General features: G+C 38.6%; 1 protein-coding gene across 1 annotated transcript in view; it reads left to right on the forward strand.

Moving 5' to 3' along the window:
• The window catches only part of ABCG1 (ATP binding cassette subfamily G member 1), a 54,433-nt gene that overhangs the window by 17,293 nt on the left and 15,268 nt on the right, over positions 1–21,872 (forward strand). The window contains 5 exon segments of the mRNA XM_042460094.1: positions 13,401–13,518; positions 14,706–14,838; positions 18,507–18,557; positions 19,887–20,032; positions 21,452–21,575. Of these exon segments, the coding sequence (XP_042316028.1) occupies positions 13,401–13,518; positions 14,706–14,838; positions 18,507–18,557; positions 19,887–20,032; positions 21,452–21,575 (572 nt within the window).

A 21,872-nucleotide genomic window follows, 5' to 3' on the forward strand; every position in this document is an offset into this window, starting at 1 on the left:
GATTACATGTGTTCAGGGTCGTGTGGTGATCAGTGCTCCCTGAATACACAGATGTTTATTGAATGGCCAGGAATACCTTAAAGATGTATGGTTATTTCTGAAGGGTCTTCCGGTCTGTGTTCTATAATAAAATTATGGTATTGGAGTCCAATCTATAATGCTCATGTAGAAACTAGCTGCAAAGCCTGAAGAGAACCTAACAAAACCTAAACCCACCCACTCCTGGTGTATAGTAAGAAATCATTCTTCTCCCATTATTTGTGGGATAAAATTTTGTCATACAGTTCACAGACATGGCATCATCCCTGTAACAACACATTAAACTGCAGATTTGACCTCATTAATTACATAATCACAAAGGATAAAACAATTATGTAATGTATGTTATTGTACTAAATAATCATTTTCTGTTTTTCTCTCCAAACCAAGCCTTTATGTGAAATTAACTTGCAAATGTTCATAATTGCTGCATAATTTGATTAGCTGTTCTTTCATTCCACATTGTTTCATTTTCTAACACTTCAAAACCATTCAAAAGTTAGGCATAACTAAAAAAAGTCAACAAAATTGCCACAATTTTTCCTGTCCTAGAAGAGTTTCTAGGGGATTATCCTATGTATTCAAGGTTTTTTTTCTGATACAAAAAACACAAACAGGAACTGCCTAGCAATAGAGAGAAACAGCATTTTCTCTTCTTCTGGAGCATTTGCTTTTTAAGGGGCTATCTGATGAGCTTATGGGGGAACATCTAAATGTGATAATATTGCACAATTAAAACAAGTATAATAAAAGGGCAACTGAGGTGTGTTATTATTTGTACAGTCCGCTTTTCCTTTACACGGGGGATCTGCTATGGACCCCCCCTTGCATAAAGGGAATTCCGCCTATGCTTGAGCCCCATTAACTCTTATGGGGGGCGCCACCCCTTTTCCCAGCATGCCTTTCAGTGTATGCTGAAAGCCGTGTAAGGTATGCCCGCATATGACGCGAGTGCACTCTATGCTTACGCGACTGAATATATTGTTACTTGTACAGTCAGCCCTTCTTATACACGGATTTTTTATACACGGATTTAAGCATACACGGTTTGAAAATGTTCCAAAAAAGTATAAATTTACCTTGATGTTCCATTTTTTATTAGGGACACCATTTTGCTATGTCATTATACTTAATGGGACTTGAGCATACACGGATCTTGGAACCAAACCCCAGCGTATAACAAGGATCCACTGTATACTGGTTGTAGTAGCACGTATTCACAGCTTAAAATAGCATTTCCTAACCTGTTGTTCTCCAGATTTGTTGTGTTCCAAATCCCATCTTCTCTAGTTACTTTGGCTGATAGGCATACTAGATAATAATAATAATAAATAAATAAGAAAGCAAGAAAATTTATTTATATTTTCCCTCCTCTACCAGATGGATTGAGGTGGGATTACAACCTGATAAAATATACAAATTACAAATACAGTCAACCCTTCTTATGTGCCGATTTTTTATACATGGATTCAAGCATCCACAGTTTGAAAATGTTCAAAAAAAGTATAAATTTCAAATATCAAACCTTGATTTTTCCATTTTTTATAAGGGACACTATTTTGTTATGCCATTATATTGTATTGCCATTATATGCCACAGAATTCTCTGAAGATCCCAGCCACAGATTCTGGCGAAACATCAGAAAGAAACTCTTCTAGAACATGACCACATAGCCCAAAAAAACCCCAAAAACTACTAATCTAGTCGTTTGTAATTCTAGCAAGTTCTTCCTGGATGTTCTGAGTGTGCGGGGCAGATTATATAGGGAGATGTAGTCCTGTAAGTAACTCAGGCCCAAGCCATGTAGGGCTTTAAAGGTAATAACCAACACCTTGTATTGTGCCCGGAAGCTAATCTGTAGCTAGTGAAGAGCTTTTAGAACTGGTGTTATATGGTCAGACCTTGAAGAGCCGGTGACCAGTCTGGCTGCCATATTTTGAACTAATTGAAGCTTCCTAACTTGGTACAGAGGTAGCTCCATGTAGAGCACATTACAGAAATCAAGATGAGAGATTACCAGAGCATGTATCACTGCTTCAAGTTCCTTTCAGTCCAGGTAGGGACGCAGTTGACGTATCAATCGAAATTGATACCAAGCACTCCTGGCTGTCGCATCTACTTGAGATGACAACTGCAAGGACATGTCCAGGAGTACTCCCAATCTGCGAATTTCGTCCTTTAGGGGAAGTGTGACCCTATCCAGGACAGGTTGACAAATTTCCTTTCCAGGACTTAAAGTACCTATCACAAGTACCTCGGTTTCCTCTGAATTCATCTTGAGTTTGTTTTCCCTCATCCAGCCCATTATCGATTCAAGGTAGGCATTCAGAGGAGAGATGCCATCCTTAATTACTGCAAGAGTCGGAGGCATAGAGAATCATATTTGGATGTCATGAGTGTACTGATAACACCGTGCCCCATGTCTCTGGATGATCTCGCCCAGTGAGTTCATGTAAATGTTAAACAGCATGGGGGACAGAATGGCACCCTAAGGGATGTCAGATGTCAGCTCTCTTTTAGAAGAGCAACTGCCCCCCAGAATCACCATCTGGAATCTGCCCTACAGGTAGGAACAGAACCACTGGAGTGCAGTGCCTACAATTCCTAACTCACTCAGGCGTTCCAGAAGTATACCATGGTCAATGGTATTGAGTGCCGCTGAGATGTCCATGAGCACCAACAGGGTCACATGTCCCCTGTCGGTGCCCAGATGGAGATTATCAACTAAGGCGACCATGGCAGACTCAACTCCATATCCCGCCCTGAAGCTGGTTTGAAATGGGTCTAGATAATCCAGATGGATTTGATGAAAGTAGGGTGTGCCAAGTTGGTGAAAATTAATGTAGAATATAATGATACTGAATTCATTTGTGACTTGTATTTCCACTAAGATTGCTAAACCTAGTCTCCAAGGCATAATAACCTAGCTAGATTGTTTGGGTCTATGAATGCATAATGAAGAATTATTAATTAATCTCATTGGATGCCATATTGGTACTTGGTGCTTCATTTATTATGTGTGGATATACCTATAAAACCATATAAGGATATGTAGCAATGGGTATTTCTAGGGGGGGTTTTAATTAGCTAAATTATTTAACAGGTTATGCAACAAACAACTCTTTTGGAATCGTTTCCCACTTTTATACAGAGGTTGCTGGGATAGAGGAATGCAGGCAGAACTCTTCAGATCTGAGAATTGTATTTTATTAAAGGAAAACACACACATACATTTGCACACATGCAAGCACACACACATTCACACACATGTGATAATTACCTTCAGCACTCTGAAGATGTGATCTCATGATGATTGTAGAACTCAGCTGCTTCATGAAGGGCAGCATGAGTTGGAACCAATTTGAGATACAGGGGACATGAGATTTCCCTTGAAACTCCAAGCTAGCTCCCTTCTTCTTCTAACAAAGAAAATTTAGGATCTTTTATAAGCTAAAACTAGTTTCAGGCAAAGATTGTCTATCATACGTGAAAGGCCAAATCTGCATAGTAAAGGATCACTAAGATATGGTTTCAAAAATGGGGAGTAGAGCTGTAAATTAGCCCTCTCCGGCTTGGTTCAGGAAGCATCCTGCTGTAAATCAATTCTCTCTTCCTGTCTTCTGGAAGTGTGACTTTTTCACTATTGCAGCTCCCAAACTATTTCACTGATCTCTATTTCAAAGCTCACTTTTGATTACTTGTCCAGATGGGATAAGCCTCATGGCTGCTTGCAGTCAGAGTACATTCAGGGCCATGGTAAGTGAACACACACACACATCAGGAAGACAAGTTTCATAGCATTTCTCATAACAGATACACTCTAGCATACACACAATTTCTTCTACCGCAAGACAGTTAGTTCTTTATGTGGCTCTACCAGCATTGCATAGTAGTATTGGACTATGACTCGGGAGACCAGGGTTCGATTTCCCATTCAACCATGAAACCCAGTGGGTGACCTTTGGCAAGTCACATGTTCTCATCTTCAGGGGAAGGCAATGACACACCACATTCTGAACAGATCTTGCCAAGAAAACCTCTTGATAGGTTCAGTTTAGGGTCGCTATAAGTAGGAAAAGGACTTGAAGGCAAACAACAAAAACATCCTGGCCATCCCTTTGTTTGCCATAATGGAATTGTTGGGTTCTTGAACTGCACAACAAGAAAGTTGATAATAGCTTGCCCTTGCTGTGAAAGACCTAATTCCTTTGAACAAAAGCAATATATGATTACTGCTCTTCTAATGGTATGTGACATCTTCCATATAAACAGTCACATGCATATATAATGGCAAGCTGTGGTTTCCATATCAATGAGTGGTTAATCCATTCTAGGAAAGTACTGTGATTCTTTGCTATTTTTCTCCACAAAGAAAGGAGCAAGTAATTTTAACAATTTTCTGACCACTACAAGAAAGTCATCAAAAACTTTGCAGTTTTTGAAGATTATTTGCAATATGAGACTTATTCTACATAAAATTTGCATGTGATTGTTTTGCACATGAAACATTTTCAACACAGGAAATAGCATTTCCCGATCAGAAAATGCTATTTTTTGACCCAAACAGCCACATGCAAATTTAGCATAGAATAAGCCCTGAACTGCAAAGGATATTTTTTGGTCAGTCCAGGATTTTTCTCATCACACTTTCTCATCACTTGAGAGGCATATTTCCCCCCCCACCATTTTTCAAATATTTTCAAATATTCTTCTCATCCCTAATTCACTCGAAGATTAGTATGAACTCTAAAGGAGCTATCCATAGAGCTGAACTGAACCCTGAAAACACGTTCAGCACCTTAAACAGATCTTGTAAAGTTTAGATCTCCACATTCACATGGGAACCATGTCCCCACGTTGATAAAATTTGGACTTGGATACAACTTGAGCAAGAAGCAACTACATCAGAAATGTTCCCCATACTTGTTATCCTTGATACTTTGGTGCCTAAGGATCCAAAACATTGCATAAAAATCAATCTGGCCTTCTTTTCAAAAGAGAAGTCATTTGTGTTTTCTAACTATGAATAGGTATAAATAGACTGCACTAGTATCACTCAGTGCAATTAATTGTCAGGTCCATCATGCAACTAGGAAGCTGCTTTATAAATGAGAGTCCTGTAATATAATCTACCAGGACAGTTTAAGAGGGCAGAGTGATTTGGAGATAAGCCAGAAATGAGAATTCTCTGAGATTTAACCTAGACTAACCCGACCTGAATATAGACCTAACTAGTGAAGTAAAATTTCTGCTGTATACTTGAATATGTGGGAAATTCATCACTGATGTCACATATGCTTATAAGTGTTGAAGAGGCACTTCTATTTTGTAATCACTGTCTTATTTAAAATGTATACATACAATTTGATGCACATGTTTCTTTGTATTGAAAATTGCAGTTCTTAGATATCTTTCTGGACATAGGTATTTAGTTACTCTGAGTAATAATTTGAAAAGAAAGGGGGATGAAAAGTGTAAAATGGAAACTAAAGTGACCTTTCTTTAAAAGATGAGGAGAAAGAAATACTATACAGTGCACCTTTGTCATGTATGGTCATGCTTTATGCAACTTTCAGCTTACGCTGAAAGCTGTTTGCCATAAAAGGCAATAGTGTGTGTGTGCGCGCAACATGTGCACCACACCACACTGTGTGCACGAGCCCCATTGTTTTAAATGGGGCTTGAGCATCTGCAGAATTTCCCTTACATGGGGGGGAAGGGGTCTGGAACAGATCCTCCCTTAAGCGAAAGGCGCCCCGTACCATTTTTGTAACAGGCTCTTGTGTTACGATTTTTCTTGAATAAGACATTCACCATACTATGACTTGCCATACTCTTTGTTAATTGGCAACTCATTAACAAGTGAAATTTCAACAGATCATATTGTAAAGATAACAGCCATGAAAAATATATGGTAGTGAAGTTTTTTTAGTATAATGTGATTTATTTTTCCCCGGGTATAAACAGGAACATTTATATACTTGTGGAGAATGTTTTGCTTTTCTGTATTTGGTTTTTTTTAAAGTCATAGACCATATTGGAGAATTACTATAATACATGGCTTTGATATCAGTAATGAAATTGTATAGGCATTATAATTATCACAAAAACTATTTATTTAATTTATTTATTTCAAGGATTTATATCCCACTTTTCTCCCAAAATAGGATTCAAGTGCTGGTAAGAATGACAGTATGATGAGAATTGCAGCCTTCTACATCTGTGCCCAGCCCATCAACTATTCTTTCTTACCTGTTTCCAAAATATTGGCGCTCTGTTTCTCTGTCTCATCATGCACCTCCAGATGACCTCCCCCTTTAACTCAAGCAATGAAATAACTAAGCACTCCAGTAACCTGTGCAACAAGAAAATACTGTTTTGTGTGTTTTCTTGATCCTTTCCTGGAGTTCTTGTGCTTCCTTCATGATTATTTGTTCTTATCTAGAATATGAAGATATCTTCTGGAACTGAGGCACTCAGGTTGTGTTGCATACCCGTGTTTTGTGCTGATCAATGCCTCAAATGGGATTGCAAGCAGCATACAAAGGGAATTTCTATTGTTATCTCTAATCAGTTGAACTGGGAAGGCTATGGGATTCTAGGGACTCAGCCCATACTAGGAGGAGCTGCTATTTCAAGAATCAGTGGAGTGAGGTATGGGACATTTTTCATATAAGCAATCACATGTACAATCAGCCCTTCTTATACACTGATTTTTTTATACATGGTTTCAAGCATCTACGGTTAGAAAATGTTAAAAAAAAGGATAAATTTCAAATATCAAACCTTGATTTTCCATTTTTTTTATAAGGGACACCATTTTGCTATGCCATTGTATTTAATGGGACTTGAGCATCCACGGATTTTGTTATCCACAGGGGATCTTGGAACCAAACCCCAGCATATAAAAAGGGTCCACTGTATATGTAATTGCAGGCTGTGATTTCCATGTCAGTGAGTAGTTAATCCATTCTAGGAAAGTACCGAAATTGCTATTTTTCTCCACAAAGAAAGGAGCAAGTACTGTAATTTTAACAATTTGCTTACCACCACAAAACCTATTTCATGTAGAAAGTCTGTAAAACACAGTTATACACGTTCTAGACATAAACTGAAGTAGTGGAGAAGATCCATAGTATGTTTCCACATGCATTGATATTAGTATGCAGAAACAGAGATGCAACAATTACACTGACTTTTGGAAAACTGAAAACCTACCTTCTTCAGCCCTTTAGCAATATTTTGTAATGTTAGCGTTTTAAGGTCCGAGCTGTTTAAGGTGTATTTTTTGTGTTTTATATGTTTCTGTAAACACTTTTATACCTTTAAAACAGGGCTGCGAATCATGCATATATAAATTATATCCCACCTTTCTCCTTGCAAAAGACTCAAGATGGTTTAGATCCAATTTATACCAAGGTACAGCTAAAAAACTATTTGTTCAAAAGTTAAAAAACAAACTAACAATTCTATAAAAAACACAAAGTTTAAAAAGTTTAAAGCACAATTAAAACATAATTTTAGAAAGTTAAAAGCATAATCCCATTAAAGGTTTCTCCTGCCACCAGAACTATAAGCCAAACATATATATTAAGGTGTATATCTAGGTATCAAAGTATATATCTATAGGTATCAAGGTAAATATATATCAACCTATATATTAAGCTTTTTGCCTTTAGGCTGTAATTCCCATTGTTCCTCACTTCTTGCTATGCTGGCTAGAGCTACTGGGATTTGTAGTCCATTAACTTCTGGAGGGCTGCATGATATTCCAATCTTGATTTTAAAAGCAGTAGTGTTTTTATATCACATGTATGTAGAAATGTATATCCTGTTTGGTTCAATGAGACCTATTCGCAGCCTATTATTTATAGCTTTACCAGTTTAAATATATAAAATATGGTACAATGATGGGCAGCATATCCAGTGCATGTACCACACTTGTTGAGTATTTGTGTCACCCCCATAAATGTGTGTTTCTTCTTTCCATGTGTTAGACACCTACCTCTATTCATAAGCAAATACAAGACATTTTAAATAAAAGAATGGATTTCTTTAAAAAAACACCATAATATTTGCATAAGGCTTCAGTGACTTCAAAAGAAAGCACTCATAGATTTAAAAAAATCAAATCATGAGTCATGCAAAAATAATATCACATCCCTTTATTTGGTTAGGAACAAAGAAAAAGATCCTGATATTTGAGCAGAGCACATTATGCCTCTTAATTCCTCAAATCTGTAAGCATGAGGATTTCTCTCTGGAGTACATCACTGAATCACTTGCCTGAAGTCTGATGGGAAGAAGGTTATTATCGTTCATTGACCCATTTAAGAGGCTTTCTCCATGCAAGGATGCAGTATGGCTGTGCCTGCTCATCTTTAGAAGTTTAATTACTTCCAAATTTTTGTATGCTGTCAATGTTTAAACTGTGTTTGTTTTAACTGTTGCAAGCCACCTTGTGTCCTAAACTCAATAAGAGACAGGATGGATGATACATTGCAAGAGTGGCCCAATATGATTCCCTCCCAAAACTGAAAATAGCAGCCTACATTTCAGTGAATGATGATGTTGGTGTTTTGCAGTTTAAAGTGCTCTTACATATTCAAGAGAAGTAATAGTGCCACTGTATTCTGCTTTGGTCAGGCCCCACCTAGAATATTGTGTCCAGTTCTGGGCGCCACAATTCAGAAAGGAAAACGGGCGTGGCCAAAGGAGGGCAACAAAATGGTGAAGGGTCGGGAAACCATGCCCTATGATGAACGAACTTAGGGAGCTGGGGATATTTAGCCTGAGAAAAGAAGGTTAAGAGGTGATTAATAACCCTGTTTAAATATTTGAAAGGATGTCATATTAAAGAGGGAGCAAGCTTGTTTTGAGGTGATGCCCCCATGCTCCAGAAACAGACACAGAACAATGGATGCAAGCTACAGGAAAAGAGATTCCACCTGAACATTAGAGGAACTTCCTGACAGTAAGGGCTGTTCGACAGTGAAATGCACTCCCTCGAGGGTGATAGAGTCTCCTCCCTTGGAGGTCTTTAAACAGAGGCTGGATGGCCACTGTCGGAGGCTTTGATTGGATTTCCTGCATGGCAGGGGGTTGGACTGATGGCCCTAGTGGTCTCTTCCACTCTATGATTCTATGATGCTATGATATTTGAAACTTTCATATACCCACCCCTGGGGTCCTCCTGCTATGTGCATCACCATTCAGGTGTCGGGAGCACTTGCCACTATGGCTCTGAGAGACAGACCTCCTTTTTAATTATTACAGAGTAACTTCAGGAGATGTGTTCTAGGACTACCTAGACAGTTTTTTTTAAAAAAATAGTTTCTTTGGGATATGAATTAAAGTGCTTTTCAGAATTTACAATAAATTGATGGCAAAGACATGAAGCTAGACAGGAGAATGAGGTCAATGCCATCTGCTAAATTGCAGGCACAAATACTAAGGGTTAAGTGTCGGACTGTTTGTGTGGCTGTCACATCTCAGTATTCCTTTGAAGAAAGAAAAATAATTATCCCATTATTAAATGTATCAATGAACAGACTCCTTTTTTTAAGAAAGCAATGGCATGCATCGGTTTTAATAAACCTTATTTAAACAACTATTTGTTTTGTGCTGTCTGTCAGAACTAACGCCTAGCTGAAACTTAATCCACAGCTTTAAACAAAACAATAAAGTGAAGGAGTTAGCTTCTGGAATTTAATTTCTCATTTCAGCTCAATTTGCCTTTAAAAAAATATGCAAAATAAAACAGCCTGGAAGAGTGTCAGGGACAGCTTCATGTGGACCATGAGCTATACTTTTGCCCACTTCTGTCCTAGATGGTTCTCTCAATGACCATTTTTCTATCCTATTCCCATCCAGAGTGGTGGTAGTGATATAATAGGGGATGTTCCCACTAGGAGAAACCCCCGCGTTCTGAATCGAATCCAAGGGTGGCGTTCATAGTAGGATCCGATTTAAAACCTAGAACGGTTTCTAAGAGCACACCCAACGTCCCACTACACAATCGAATCGTAGAGCGGGATAAAAATTTAAATCGAATTTTCCTCCTCATTTAAACACGTGTTGAAAAAACACTAGGGTCCGACCTACTTTTTCCATTGATTCGAGTTAGGAACCGGAGTATTTAAATAGGAACGACAGCCTTTGAAATCGGGTTGGATGGATGGGAGGACGGACTGCGGTGGGGGCTGTCCTTGGGGGAGTTGCCCGTTTCGGTCCCCATCCCGTCGTGGCTGTCGCCATTTTTTTCTTCCCTCACCCTTTGTTCGCTGTGGTCTTTCAATAAGAGATAAGGTTATTTTTATTTTTATTTTAATGGTTTCAACAGGCGCTTAATTCTCTTCAGCGGCTTTAAGCGCGAAGTCTCGCGGCGCAACGCTGCATCTGCACAAGACTACTACAAGGCTTTTCCCGTGGTTGCAACCATCCCCTCTGTGGGGGAGAGCCCATTTCTAACGGAGTGAAGGGCAGAAGGGAAGGCTCCTCTCAAAGAGGCATTCCTGCCCGCTTGGGCCTGATCTCGCCCAGGCAGAGGAAGGGAAGGCTCCTCGCGAGGAGGCATCTGATCTCGCCAAGGCAGGGAAGGGCTCTGAGCAATTGGGGGGGGGGGATAGAGCCTTTCTCCCCTCTCTTTCTCAAAACGGAATCGGCCTTCTCCTCCAACCCTGGAAAGAGAACTTTGGAAGAGTGCTCCCTCTGCTTTCAGAAGCCTCCCCATTGATCTCTGGGCTCTGTGAAGGGATTCTGCCTGTGTCTTGGGAGACCATGAAGAGGGAATGCTGTCATGCAAAACCTATCCCATAGTTCCTCTGGAAAGAGCTTGGGTTTCCTACTAAATTTGGAGGGAAAATGTATTAGGCTGACAGCGCTTATGAGCTTTGATCGTTTAAGCGCCTTGATTGGTTAATTTTTAAAAAAACCCACCAAAAAATACATCATTTCACAAACGGTCAATGAAATGGAAACGCTGACGAAAGTTAATCGCTTCCAAATAACCGGGTTAACATTACGTCATTCTGACGTACTATGTTGACAGCTCCAAATAAGGTATGGAGAGAAGAATCGCTTTATTTAAACACCGATTTCATGCAAGTAGGAACGCTTGCAGTGTAAAAACTCGATTTAAATAACCAGATGGAACGAAGAATAACGCGTTTCGGAACGAGATAACACAGGTTTATTTTGATCGGTTTTTTAAAACCGTTGTATTTTATCGTTTTCAAATATTAAGTGGGACCCCCCCCCATAGAAATATTTTTAGTTAACTTCACAGTGTGGTTCTTTACACAGCTCTATGCTGTGTTAATTCAGCTTGAGTTTCTCACCATTGTACCTTAGCCTTGTTTCATTCTTGGTAAAGAAGAAGCAAGAGGCAGTGAAGAAGGTGAGATGCGTAGGTATGAGTGGCAGAGAAAAATGGTTTCATGGCTGATGTTAACAGTTGTAGGTTAATGCTCTGAGATTCCGTATGTGTGTTCCAGAAACATTAGCGTTTCCCCGTGTGGTGTGGTGTGGTGTGTGTGTGTGTGTTGTGAAAATTTAATCACAGAAGCATATGGGTGCCAATATGGAATTTATGGGTCAAAACATTCTGAGGAAGATTAGCCTCTATGCTCGCAATAGAAGGACTAATTATTTATGTATCTGAATATTTTTAATCCTTGATAAGGGATTAAAAGGGCACAATGCTGGTATTCCATAGTCAACTCACTACTTCGCTTGGTTGACCTTCATATGCAATGAGACCTTTTACTACTTTCCGAAAGATAATTAGATCATTGTGTTCGAAGTTTGGGGGGCTTTGAGAAGCCGAAATGCCATAACAAAACCTGAACACACAACATTCATATTTACATCTGCCCTCCTGTTTTGCTCAAAAATAATGCTGCCATAGTTGGCGTCACAGGGAATTTTTAGTGACTGACCAAATGCATAGTAAAAAACATGTTAAGATATTTTATTTGATCATCTAGTTTTGCACCCTGTTAAATGCACCACCGGGATAAAGATGAAAACATTATTTTACTTAACTTCCACCAAGCTAGTATTCTTTAATATATATATACAAAATATATATTTTAAAATTTTTCACCAAACTTGTAATCTTTCTGGATAACAATTATATTTTGTTAAATCTCAGTATTATAATATTTTTGCTCAGAGGCAAAATCTTTGTTTCCTTTTACACTGATGTTTTTCAGCCTAGAAATTTGCTTCAGGATAAAATTGGCCAAACGTTTATTTACTTGGCTTATGATCAGAACAGTTGATATATTTTTGAAAGACTGGATAGGGAGCGATATTATTTTTTTTTGGTTCATTCACTTATGACATATTACTGAAATTTGGTGTGGCTACAATATTCAAACTGCTGTGGAGCTGAATCGTAGCTTCCCATGAAAATGTGAGGATATTTTTGGGCAAATAATTCTTTTTCCAAAAAAGCCAAAATGTAAAAAATCTTGCAACAATTTCTTGATGGTGTGCCTTGATATGTTGGTCCCCTTTTATGTCAAGAGTGAGGGAAACTGAGTACGTATTCTTTACATCCCTGTCTCGTCTCTCCTTCACATAATTGTATGATGAAAATAACAACAATTAAAAGCAAAAGGACAAAAAGAAGAATAAACTTCCCCGGATTTCGTAGGAGAGAATAAATGAACATTAAAATACTCTATGGTGCTGCAAGCTAAAGAACATTTTATTGCTGAGAGAGAGAGAGAGAGAGTGGAAACAATAACAGGAAAGATGTCCAGTGCTCAAATGGTGTTTGAAGAGAGCTGTATAAGTCTACCATAACAGGAAAAAGACAGGGTAATAAAAGGATGTGGAAAGTTTATTCCACAACATATTGTTTACAGTTTAAGAGGTATTTCCCTATAAATTCTTCAGGCCTTGGACAATGAAGCAGAGTAGTTTTTATTATAATTTGTTATCTAATGAGTACTAAAAATGATGCAGTTTTCACTGTACAATTAGCTGTTTGATCCACTTTAACTGCCATGCGGAATCCTGGGGAGTAGTAATTTGCTGAGGCAAAAATTATCTAGTTCGCTTTCATGCATTACAGCATTTGTGCTCTATGTTAGATAATTGAAGTGCTTCACCATGTTACACAAAGCTTAGGTTTCCACAGAATGGAGCTATGACAGTTAAAGTGGGATCAAACTGCTATGATTGAGGAGTATTTGGAAAACTGAGGCTTTAGACAAATCTTTTTACTGCTGCCTGGCCAGGACTAGCTTGTGAGCATAGAGGGAGGGGGAAGGCTTGAGCTGCTCTACTTCTGGTGTGTTAGAATTGACAAAACGTGTAGTGGATTTCTAAACACCCCTCCATTTAAACAGGTTTCAAGACTCTGTTTGAAGGGATTTCAGGAAAGTTCAGCAGTGGAGAACTTGTGGCAATCATGGGTCCTTCTGGAGCTGGAAATCAACACTCATGAAATCTTCTGGCAGGATACAGGTCAGTAACCGTAAAGACCATTTCACCCATAGCTTTAATACACACCTATGGTTATGCTAACATGTGGCTAAGAGTTCTACAAACTATACTCATTACAAAGCCAAAATTAGATGGATCTGTGATATCAGGTTCACACTGTGGTCAAAACTACATTTTCGTCTTCAGATATAAGAAAAGCTTTTTTCATAATCAAGTGTGATTCAACTTCATTTATTATATATGTGTGTTTTCAAAGTGCTTCATTATGTGTCAGCACCATTGTCACTCAACACCTGTTCCTGCAGACTAAATATTGTGTTATTTTTGTGGTTTTAATTCTTTTACTCTGTGTATATGCATCTGATGCAATAATAATAATAAAAATAATAAAATTTATTATATACCACTTTCCAAAACGATCAAAGCGGTGCACAACAAAGAATACAAAATACAATACAAAAATAACAACACGATAATACATAACATTAAAACTTGACAATAAAAATTCAATCGCAATTTAAAACCATAAAAACCATATCAAAGAAGCCAGCTGAGTTGATAATCAATGGTACAAGATACATATTGGGGGAAACCACACATATCAAGGCACATGGGGGAAGGCTTGACGGAACAAGAAGGTTTTGAGTCTCTTTTTAAAGAGATCCAAGGAGGTGATGGAGCAGAGCTGATCAGGAAGGGTGTTCCAATTTTGTGGGGCCGAGATGGAAAAGGCCTTTTGCGAGGTCGACGCATGAAACAGACTAAGTCCAGAAAAGGTTATGTTAGAAATTTCTTCTTCCCAGTTTATCTCAAAGGTGCTACTGAATTCCTTTATGTCTTTTTATGCTAAAACAGACTAACATAACTATCTACTTGAATATGATATAGTATAATACAAAATGGTGCTTGAATGAGGAAACTCCAGGGTTATAACAGGAAATACATTGCCACTGGCTAGTTTCCACACTGCATTTTTGCATACTTGGGATTATATTAACACTCTTTTGATTTCCAAAACAACCTTAGAACTTTTAGTTAGTCAGATGCAATGGCAACAATAATAATTTTACAGGCATTTTTTTTGTTTATGTATGAAGAATTAGGCTAAAACTCTAATGCTTAAGTCAACCCTTAGTTTTGACTGAACTAAAGAATGTGAAGGAAAAATGCAACTTTTAAACTTTTTTTTCCTTTTTGTCCAACTTCAGAGAGACAGGGATGAAAGGAGAGATTATGATAAATGGACAACCTCGTGATCTGCGTTCTTTCCGCAAAGTCTCCTGCTATATAATGCAAGATGACATGCTACTTCCACATCTTACTGTCCAAGAAGCCATGATGGTAAATAACAAGAAATGGATAAATATTGATACAATCTGAACTCTTATTCCTTGCTGCAGTTGCAGAATCTTAGGGTTGCTTCACATTTTATGGGACAATTGTGTGTGCTGTACACCATAGTGATAGTAGAAACACAATTGCTAACAAAGAGTATGAAGTGGTCCGTAGGCTGGACCACTCCATTCTTTCTTTGGATCAGTCAGTGGGAGATTGACTACACACACGCGAGCACACACACCCCTCCAAAACTGAGACACAAACAGATTTTGAAATAATTTCTTTTGTGGACTACTGATCATTATGGCTGGGGGAGCTGTAGGGCAAAGAGGTAATATTTCTGAATTCTAGATATAGTCCAGCCATCGGGATGTTTCAAAGGAGAATTTCCAAGCAGTACTAATTTAGAGTTTATAGTTTAACCAAAAACTTCGATTTAATGCTGCTTGTAATCCTCCTTTGAGTTTTTTTCCATGAAATGAAGTGGTCTATATCCAGAGTTCAAAAATGCTACTTGTTTGGATTACAAATGTGCCAGCATGATATAGTGATTTGATTGTTGAACTAGGACTCTGGGAGACCAGGGTTTGAATCCTCACTCAGCCATGGAAACCCACTGGATGATGCTCGGCAAGTTACACTCTCTCAAACTCAGAGGAAGGCAAGGATGAACCCCTCTGGATAAATCTTCTCCAGAAATCCCATGAAAAGATTGCTCTAAATCAGCATCAGTTTTAGAGGTACATAACATTTGTAACAAAGCATACATAACTTGTCCTTTTTGCTACCAAATCTATATTGCCAAAAGGCTGATTTGTTCATTACATGAGTGTTACTAGCAATTACACATGCAGGACTGAGAAATCTAATCAGAGCACATGGATGTAACAATTTAATGTGTGTGGAAAGTGCAACTTGATGCATAGAAATGCCAAAATAAATTATCTTAGGTTTGTTTCAGGCTTGCTGTCTTAATGGAATTGGAAGTCTGGTCTGTGTGACTCCTTCCTTACCCTCTACTAGTACATCTGTCTTAGGAAGCCACAAAAATAAAATGCTGTAGTCTCTTCCTGCACTTCCTTCCAACAAAGGTTGCACACTTTCTATAAACAAGCACCAGGACTTGAAAGCAAAGTCAGCTGTCTTGTGTCAACGTGCCAGAGAGGCTGAACATTGACAGACAAATCTAAAAATGCTGGTTGTTAGGTTTCTGTGAAATCAGCCTCGCACTTCTGTTTAGACCTGCTGACGTTATGATTGCAGGATCAGTTGCTCTGGAGTTTCTTGTCTTGTTGTGGGTCAACAGGATCAAACCTAGAAGTTGTAAATAATGAATTATAAACATCTTAATCATCCACAATTCAGTACTATCTTTTTTTTTTTTGTAAGACAAAGCAACTGTCAGGGATTAGGGGGCTGCATTGACCACAAAGGGACCACCTCCATGATACTTCTAGGGAAAAAATGGGAGGGGGGGAGATCACAAATGCCCTCATGCTCTCTAGGAATATAGGGAACAGTATCATCACAATTATGTCCTCTTTGGGGTCATTCTAGTCCCAGGAGAGGCTTTTTTCCAAGGAAAAAAATAGCCCAGAAAATAATCATTCCTCTTGAGTCCAAAAATGGTCCAGGGAGTCCTCAAAACATGCCAGAAGTGCCTTCCCCCCACAAAAATAAATTGTTTGGGAACCCCAGGGTCACAAAAGCCCTGGGAGCTTTTGTTTTCCCTCCCCAGTTTAGGATGGATTAACTAAAAGCAGCACAATTTATATAGAAAATAAATGAAGTCATGAAGTCAGGTCCGGTAAAATGGGCGCCTGCGGACCACCGTTTTTGGGTGGTCTGTACTGTGCCACAGTTTCATTAAAAAAAAAATCTTATGGCCGAAAATGTCAGTTGTGGTGTGTGTACCAGTAGTGTAGAAGAAAGATAATTGCTTACTGCTATCTCAGGCATATTGCCTACCTGAAACTCAGTGCAAATCAATGATAGTTTTAAAGAAGAGAAAAACCTTGCTGAAATAATGGAGGATTTTGATTACTCTTTTCTTAAGCAATGGCACAAAAGGATTCAGATCAATAGTTTCTTGTGCTTATGGGAACCTCTCTGGTTCAACAGCATGTAATATTCCTGTTAATTTTTTAGAATCTGATCTGAAATGATGTATTAAAAATTCTAGGAATCTGGTAACTGAGATCAATTTCTGATTGAATTTACTTGTGTGAGTTCCAGTAACTCAGATTGAAATGAACTCACAGACTTCCCAGTTATAATCTGGGATGAACTCAGGACTGGATTCATTAATATTTCAACTCTTGAATGTCTTATGATGGTTGAAGTACCCATATTGGTCACTTTCTTTACTCACATCAATAAGACTGGCCAATTGACCAGTTTGTGGACTGAAGCTGTTACGTTTCCAATTTATGAAAAAAAGAAATTGACAGAAGTGTACCTTCCATCTATAAGATCAACAATTGTCAAATCAAGTCAAGAAGTGAAAGATTGTATGCTACCTACTTAATGATTAGGTGTCATATTGTATCTCTTTGACTGAGGTTGAAAGTGTAGTGAGAGATGAACTTGTGGAGTTCATAAGAGGCCAGCACTTGACCATTACACCAGTTTAACTCATCTAGCTGAGGAATACAGAAGATATTTTGGTTATGGCTTTACTTTGCTTTTATAAACATCTACCTTGTATTCAATTCTTAGGGACAGACTATATAGTAACCTGTTCTTCTCTTTGAGCTACTTTCTACTTACACAGGTTACTTCCAGAGCATCCAGAGGCAGAATACTTTTAATTAGAGAAAACTTAAATTGCTAAGAGATATCTTAGAAGTCTTATTTAAATTGGTTTTGCAAATCTCAGAATTCCACAAATGTTTCCACCAATGAAGAGTGTTTGTGTATGTTTCATCTAAAATCTGGTGAAAGTCTAGAGCCATGTTGGCGAACCTGTCACATACGTGCCATTTGTGGCACGTGAGCTGTGTCACAGGGTACACAGTGGGCCACAGGAAGGATGGGTGGGGAGGTGTGCATGGATGGTTTGGCTCCTTGCTGTGGGCTGGTTCTCCCCATCCTGGCCAGACATCCTGCCCCCCATGAAGATCAGTACCCTGGGGGACACCATTTCCTTTTCCTCCTTTTAGACTGTGTGTGTGTGTGTATGTGTGTGTGTGTGTGTGTGTGTTGTGAGCCTTTAGGTCATTTCTGGTGACCTTACCCTGGAGGTTTTCAGAGGGGACTTGCCATTGGTGTCCTCTGAGGCTGAGACAGTGTGATTTGTATATGTGTGTGTTGTAAGCCTTCAGGTCATTTCTGGCAACCCTATCTTTTCCCCCCCCCCCCCCCCGCCCTTGAGAGTCCCATGGTTGTCTAAGAAGGGGACCTTCACATTTTCAGTTCTGATGCCCTGTCAAAGAAACATACATGAATAAGAAACATTTGTTTCCTGTCAAAGAAACATTTATCTCAAACAATGCAATACTTTGTAGCTAATAGTTTGTTTTTTAAGGTACTGTTTTCTGGTTTCTGCATCAGAATAGTTAGACTTTATTTTTATTTGAAAAGAACAGCTGTGGTAGCTGAAAATATGTAGATTGATAGCATAACCAAGAGGATTGTTCCTAAGAAACATCCTATTTGTGCTAATATTTCAGGTATCAGCTCATCTGAAACTTCAAGAAAAAGATGAAGGCAGGAGGGAAATGGTATGTATATAATTTTGTTCATGCGATGAATGTGACATAGCTTGATTATTTTAGAAGTAAAGTGGGGGTGGAAATATCTGTTAGAAAATATTATAGAACTTTGATGCTGTCTTGGAGGGGGCAGATTAAAGATATGCATATTTCAAAGGAATGCCATTTTTTGTTTTCATGTTATTTATAGAATCAATGGCTACTGGATCAAGTTCACTGAATGTCAAAATGAAGGGGATTCCGAGGGGAAATGTGTTTAATTACGATGTCCACTGAATTGCTCAGACAGTGACAAGGACCTTTTGTTGAACAATTGCATATCATATTTCTAGTTAGGTTTTGATCTAGTTTTGATCTTGAGTAGGTGGCATGATAAATGCATATTATGGATATGTAGTTAAAAAGACATTGAATACTGCCAAAAGTACATTAGGTCATAACACAATTATAGACAACGTGGTTAAGAGCATAGCAATGATGCAGTCATAGATCCCTTGTGTTGTGTGGAATGATTTTTAAAGTAGAACATTTCAATTAGCTAGATATGTTTTGACAAAACTGCAGTTTTAACAGTGCCATCTTAAGTATATTTATTTGGAAATAAGTCCAGTTAAGCTAACTCTCCTGACTTGATCCCAAGATAGTACATATAGGATGGAATTGCAGTATTCAGTGATCTCATTTTTCCCCCCTTTAAGAATAGGTCTGTCTACAAAATGAAGGATTTTGAAGAAAAAGCATAATGAAAGACAAAAGTCCAGTTCAACAAAAATTTAAAAGTAACATTACAGAACCTGAAATATTAATCTTCTCTTCTCATTCTAGACAGAAAGCACTGTTCCTCTCTATGGTAGACAAAGGCACTCAGGGAACTGATAATGGTCAAGCTAGGCTATACATGTAGGGACAGAAGTTCTTGCGATACAAAAGGGGCGGGCTATAGGTCATTGACAAAATACATTCCTTTCATACAGAAAGTCCCAGATTATATTCTGTGACCATGTCTAGGAAGGGCAAGGAAAGCTGCCTGAAATCATAGAGTCATTACTATTCAGTACTGATAATCCCAGCACTAGATAGAACAATGGTCTGACTCAGTCTAAGATAGCTTCCCATGGTCTTGTCTTTTATACCATTTTATTCCATAGCATTTGGAGATCCTCCCTGCATATTTTCCAATTTTTCTTAGCAGGTTGAATTATAACAAATGTTTATGATCTCAGGAAGTCTATTATGTTTCAAATATCATATATTATGTTGTACATAATCAAATATGGACACTGCCTGTAAGGTTGTTGTTTTAAATACATATACCTATCATGCTCTTCCTATCCACAGGTAAAGGAGATTTTGACAGCTCTGGGTTTGATGCCATGTGCCAATACAAGAACTGGAAGTCTTTCAGGAGGCCAGAGAAAGCGTCTTGCTATTGCTTTGGAATTGGTGAACAATCCACCTGTTATGTTTTTTGATGAACCCACCAGGTAATTTGTGTTCAAAAATAAAGATAGATTACTATCATGGCAGTGTATGATGGGATATTTTTACCAAAAAGGGTGAACTTTACTTTGAAGTCTGAATTAGATGTATGAAAGTGTAGCCATTTGTCAGCTGAGAAAAAGGTTCCTCTTCTCCCCACTCATATCCCCTGGTATCTTGGTTGGGGTATTTATGAAAGACATGGATCAAGATATTCCATGGTCTGAAATGACAGACAAGATTGTGGCCCTCCCCATTTCCACATACAGGACCTGGCTGGGCTTCCAGTTGAATTTTTGCCATGGAATAACCTCCTTTACACAGCTGAAAACAGAAGACAAATTTAAGAGATAGAACAAGCTGTGCAGGGCCCATGAAAATCTGAACTGGATCTATGAAAGTGTAGCCATTTGTCAGTTGAGAAAAAGGCCTGTTTTTTCCACCACCTCCATATCTTGTTTGAGGTTTTTATAAGAGGTCTGGCTCAAGACATTTCATGGCCTGAGATGACAGACAAGATGGTGGCCCATCCCATTTCCACATACAAGAGGTGGCTGGACTTCCAGCTGAATTCTTGCCATGCAATAACATCCTTCACACAGCTAGATACAGAAGACCAGTTTAAGAGACTATAACAACCTATGCAATGCCCAGTGCTTGATAGAGAAGAATGGCCAAAGCAGCTCCAGATAACCAGTCATTGTTGCTGTCAGCATCTGCTGCCTGAAGCAGTCACCTTTTTCTGCCAAATGTTAGAGCCAATCATGGTTGTCAATATGTATTTGGATTTGCCATCGGGCTAAGTGTTAATCCATGTCTTGTCTCTCTCATTCAGTTCAGTGCAGATAGCTATGTGTATTATGAAATTCTCCTTATTGTTGATTTAGGGCAGTAGAGGCCAGTGGCAGCCATACACCTATACACATACACCCCAAATTATTCCTAAGTGTCTCCCGTGGATTGTCTGATACATTTCATCAACACATTCAAAATTCCTTACAATTAGAAAGGCTTGTATGGAACTTTTAGAATATATGCCATGCTTTTTAGCAGCTCTTAGTGCAGCAGGCCGAAATGGGAGCCTACAGCCATAAATCTATTCAGATGCGTAAGGAACTTTGGAAACCAGATCCTTTAAAAATAGAACATATCTTTGGTAAACAACTGTAAGGTGGAAAGATTGAAAGGGAGAGAGCCAGCGAATGAAGAGTGCTTTAGAGAATAGAAATCATGTCAGTGTAATGGAGCATAGTAAGAGCAACATTGTAAATGACAAACTAAATGTCAGCAAACAGTGAGAGGCAATGGTATTATCAGACATGTTGCCAGCTGAAGCCTCAGGTTAACTACACAGGACCCATAATTTGATTCCAAAGGAGTATTAGTGTGAGAAAAGCAAACCTGACAAAATTACTCTTTTTCAGTGGCCTGGACAGTGCATCTTGCTTTCAAGTTGTCTCTCTGATGAAAGCTTTAGCACAGGGTGGTCGCTCTATCATCTGCACCATTCACCAGCCCAGTGCCAAACTCTTTGAGCTCTTTGACCAGGTACTATTTTGTTTTTAAGTATGCATTGTTAGATAAATATTGCATGCATAGGTTGCAAGTATCTTTCCTGGGCCAATGTACTGTATCTGAAGTCATATTATAATCTGCATGTCCTCTTTTTATCACACAAAATGACATGTTTTCAAGTCTCACTTCATACTCAGAGTAAGTGTTGGTCCTCCTCTTTTTCTATAAACAACTTCTTTTCAAAATCTGAATGCAGAATTTCCATATTGGCAGCCATATCTGTGAGATGCTAAGGACATGTCTTTGGGAGGGAATGAATGAAAACAGTAG

The sequence above is a fragment of the Sceloporus undulatus genome, chromosome 3 (assembly GCF_019175285.1).
Source record: "Sceloporus undulatus isolate JIND9_A2432 ecotype Alabama chromosome 3, SceUnd_v1.1, whole genome shotgun sequence".
NCBI classification, from domain to species: Eukaryota; Metazoa; Chordata; class Lepidosauria; order Squamata; family Phrynosomatidae; genus Sceloporus; species Sceloporus undulatus.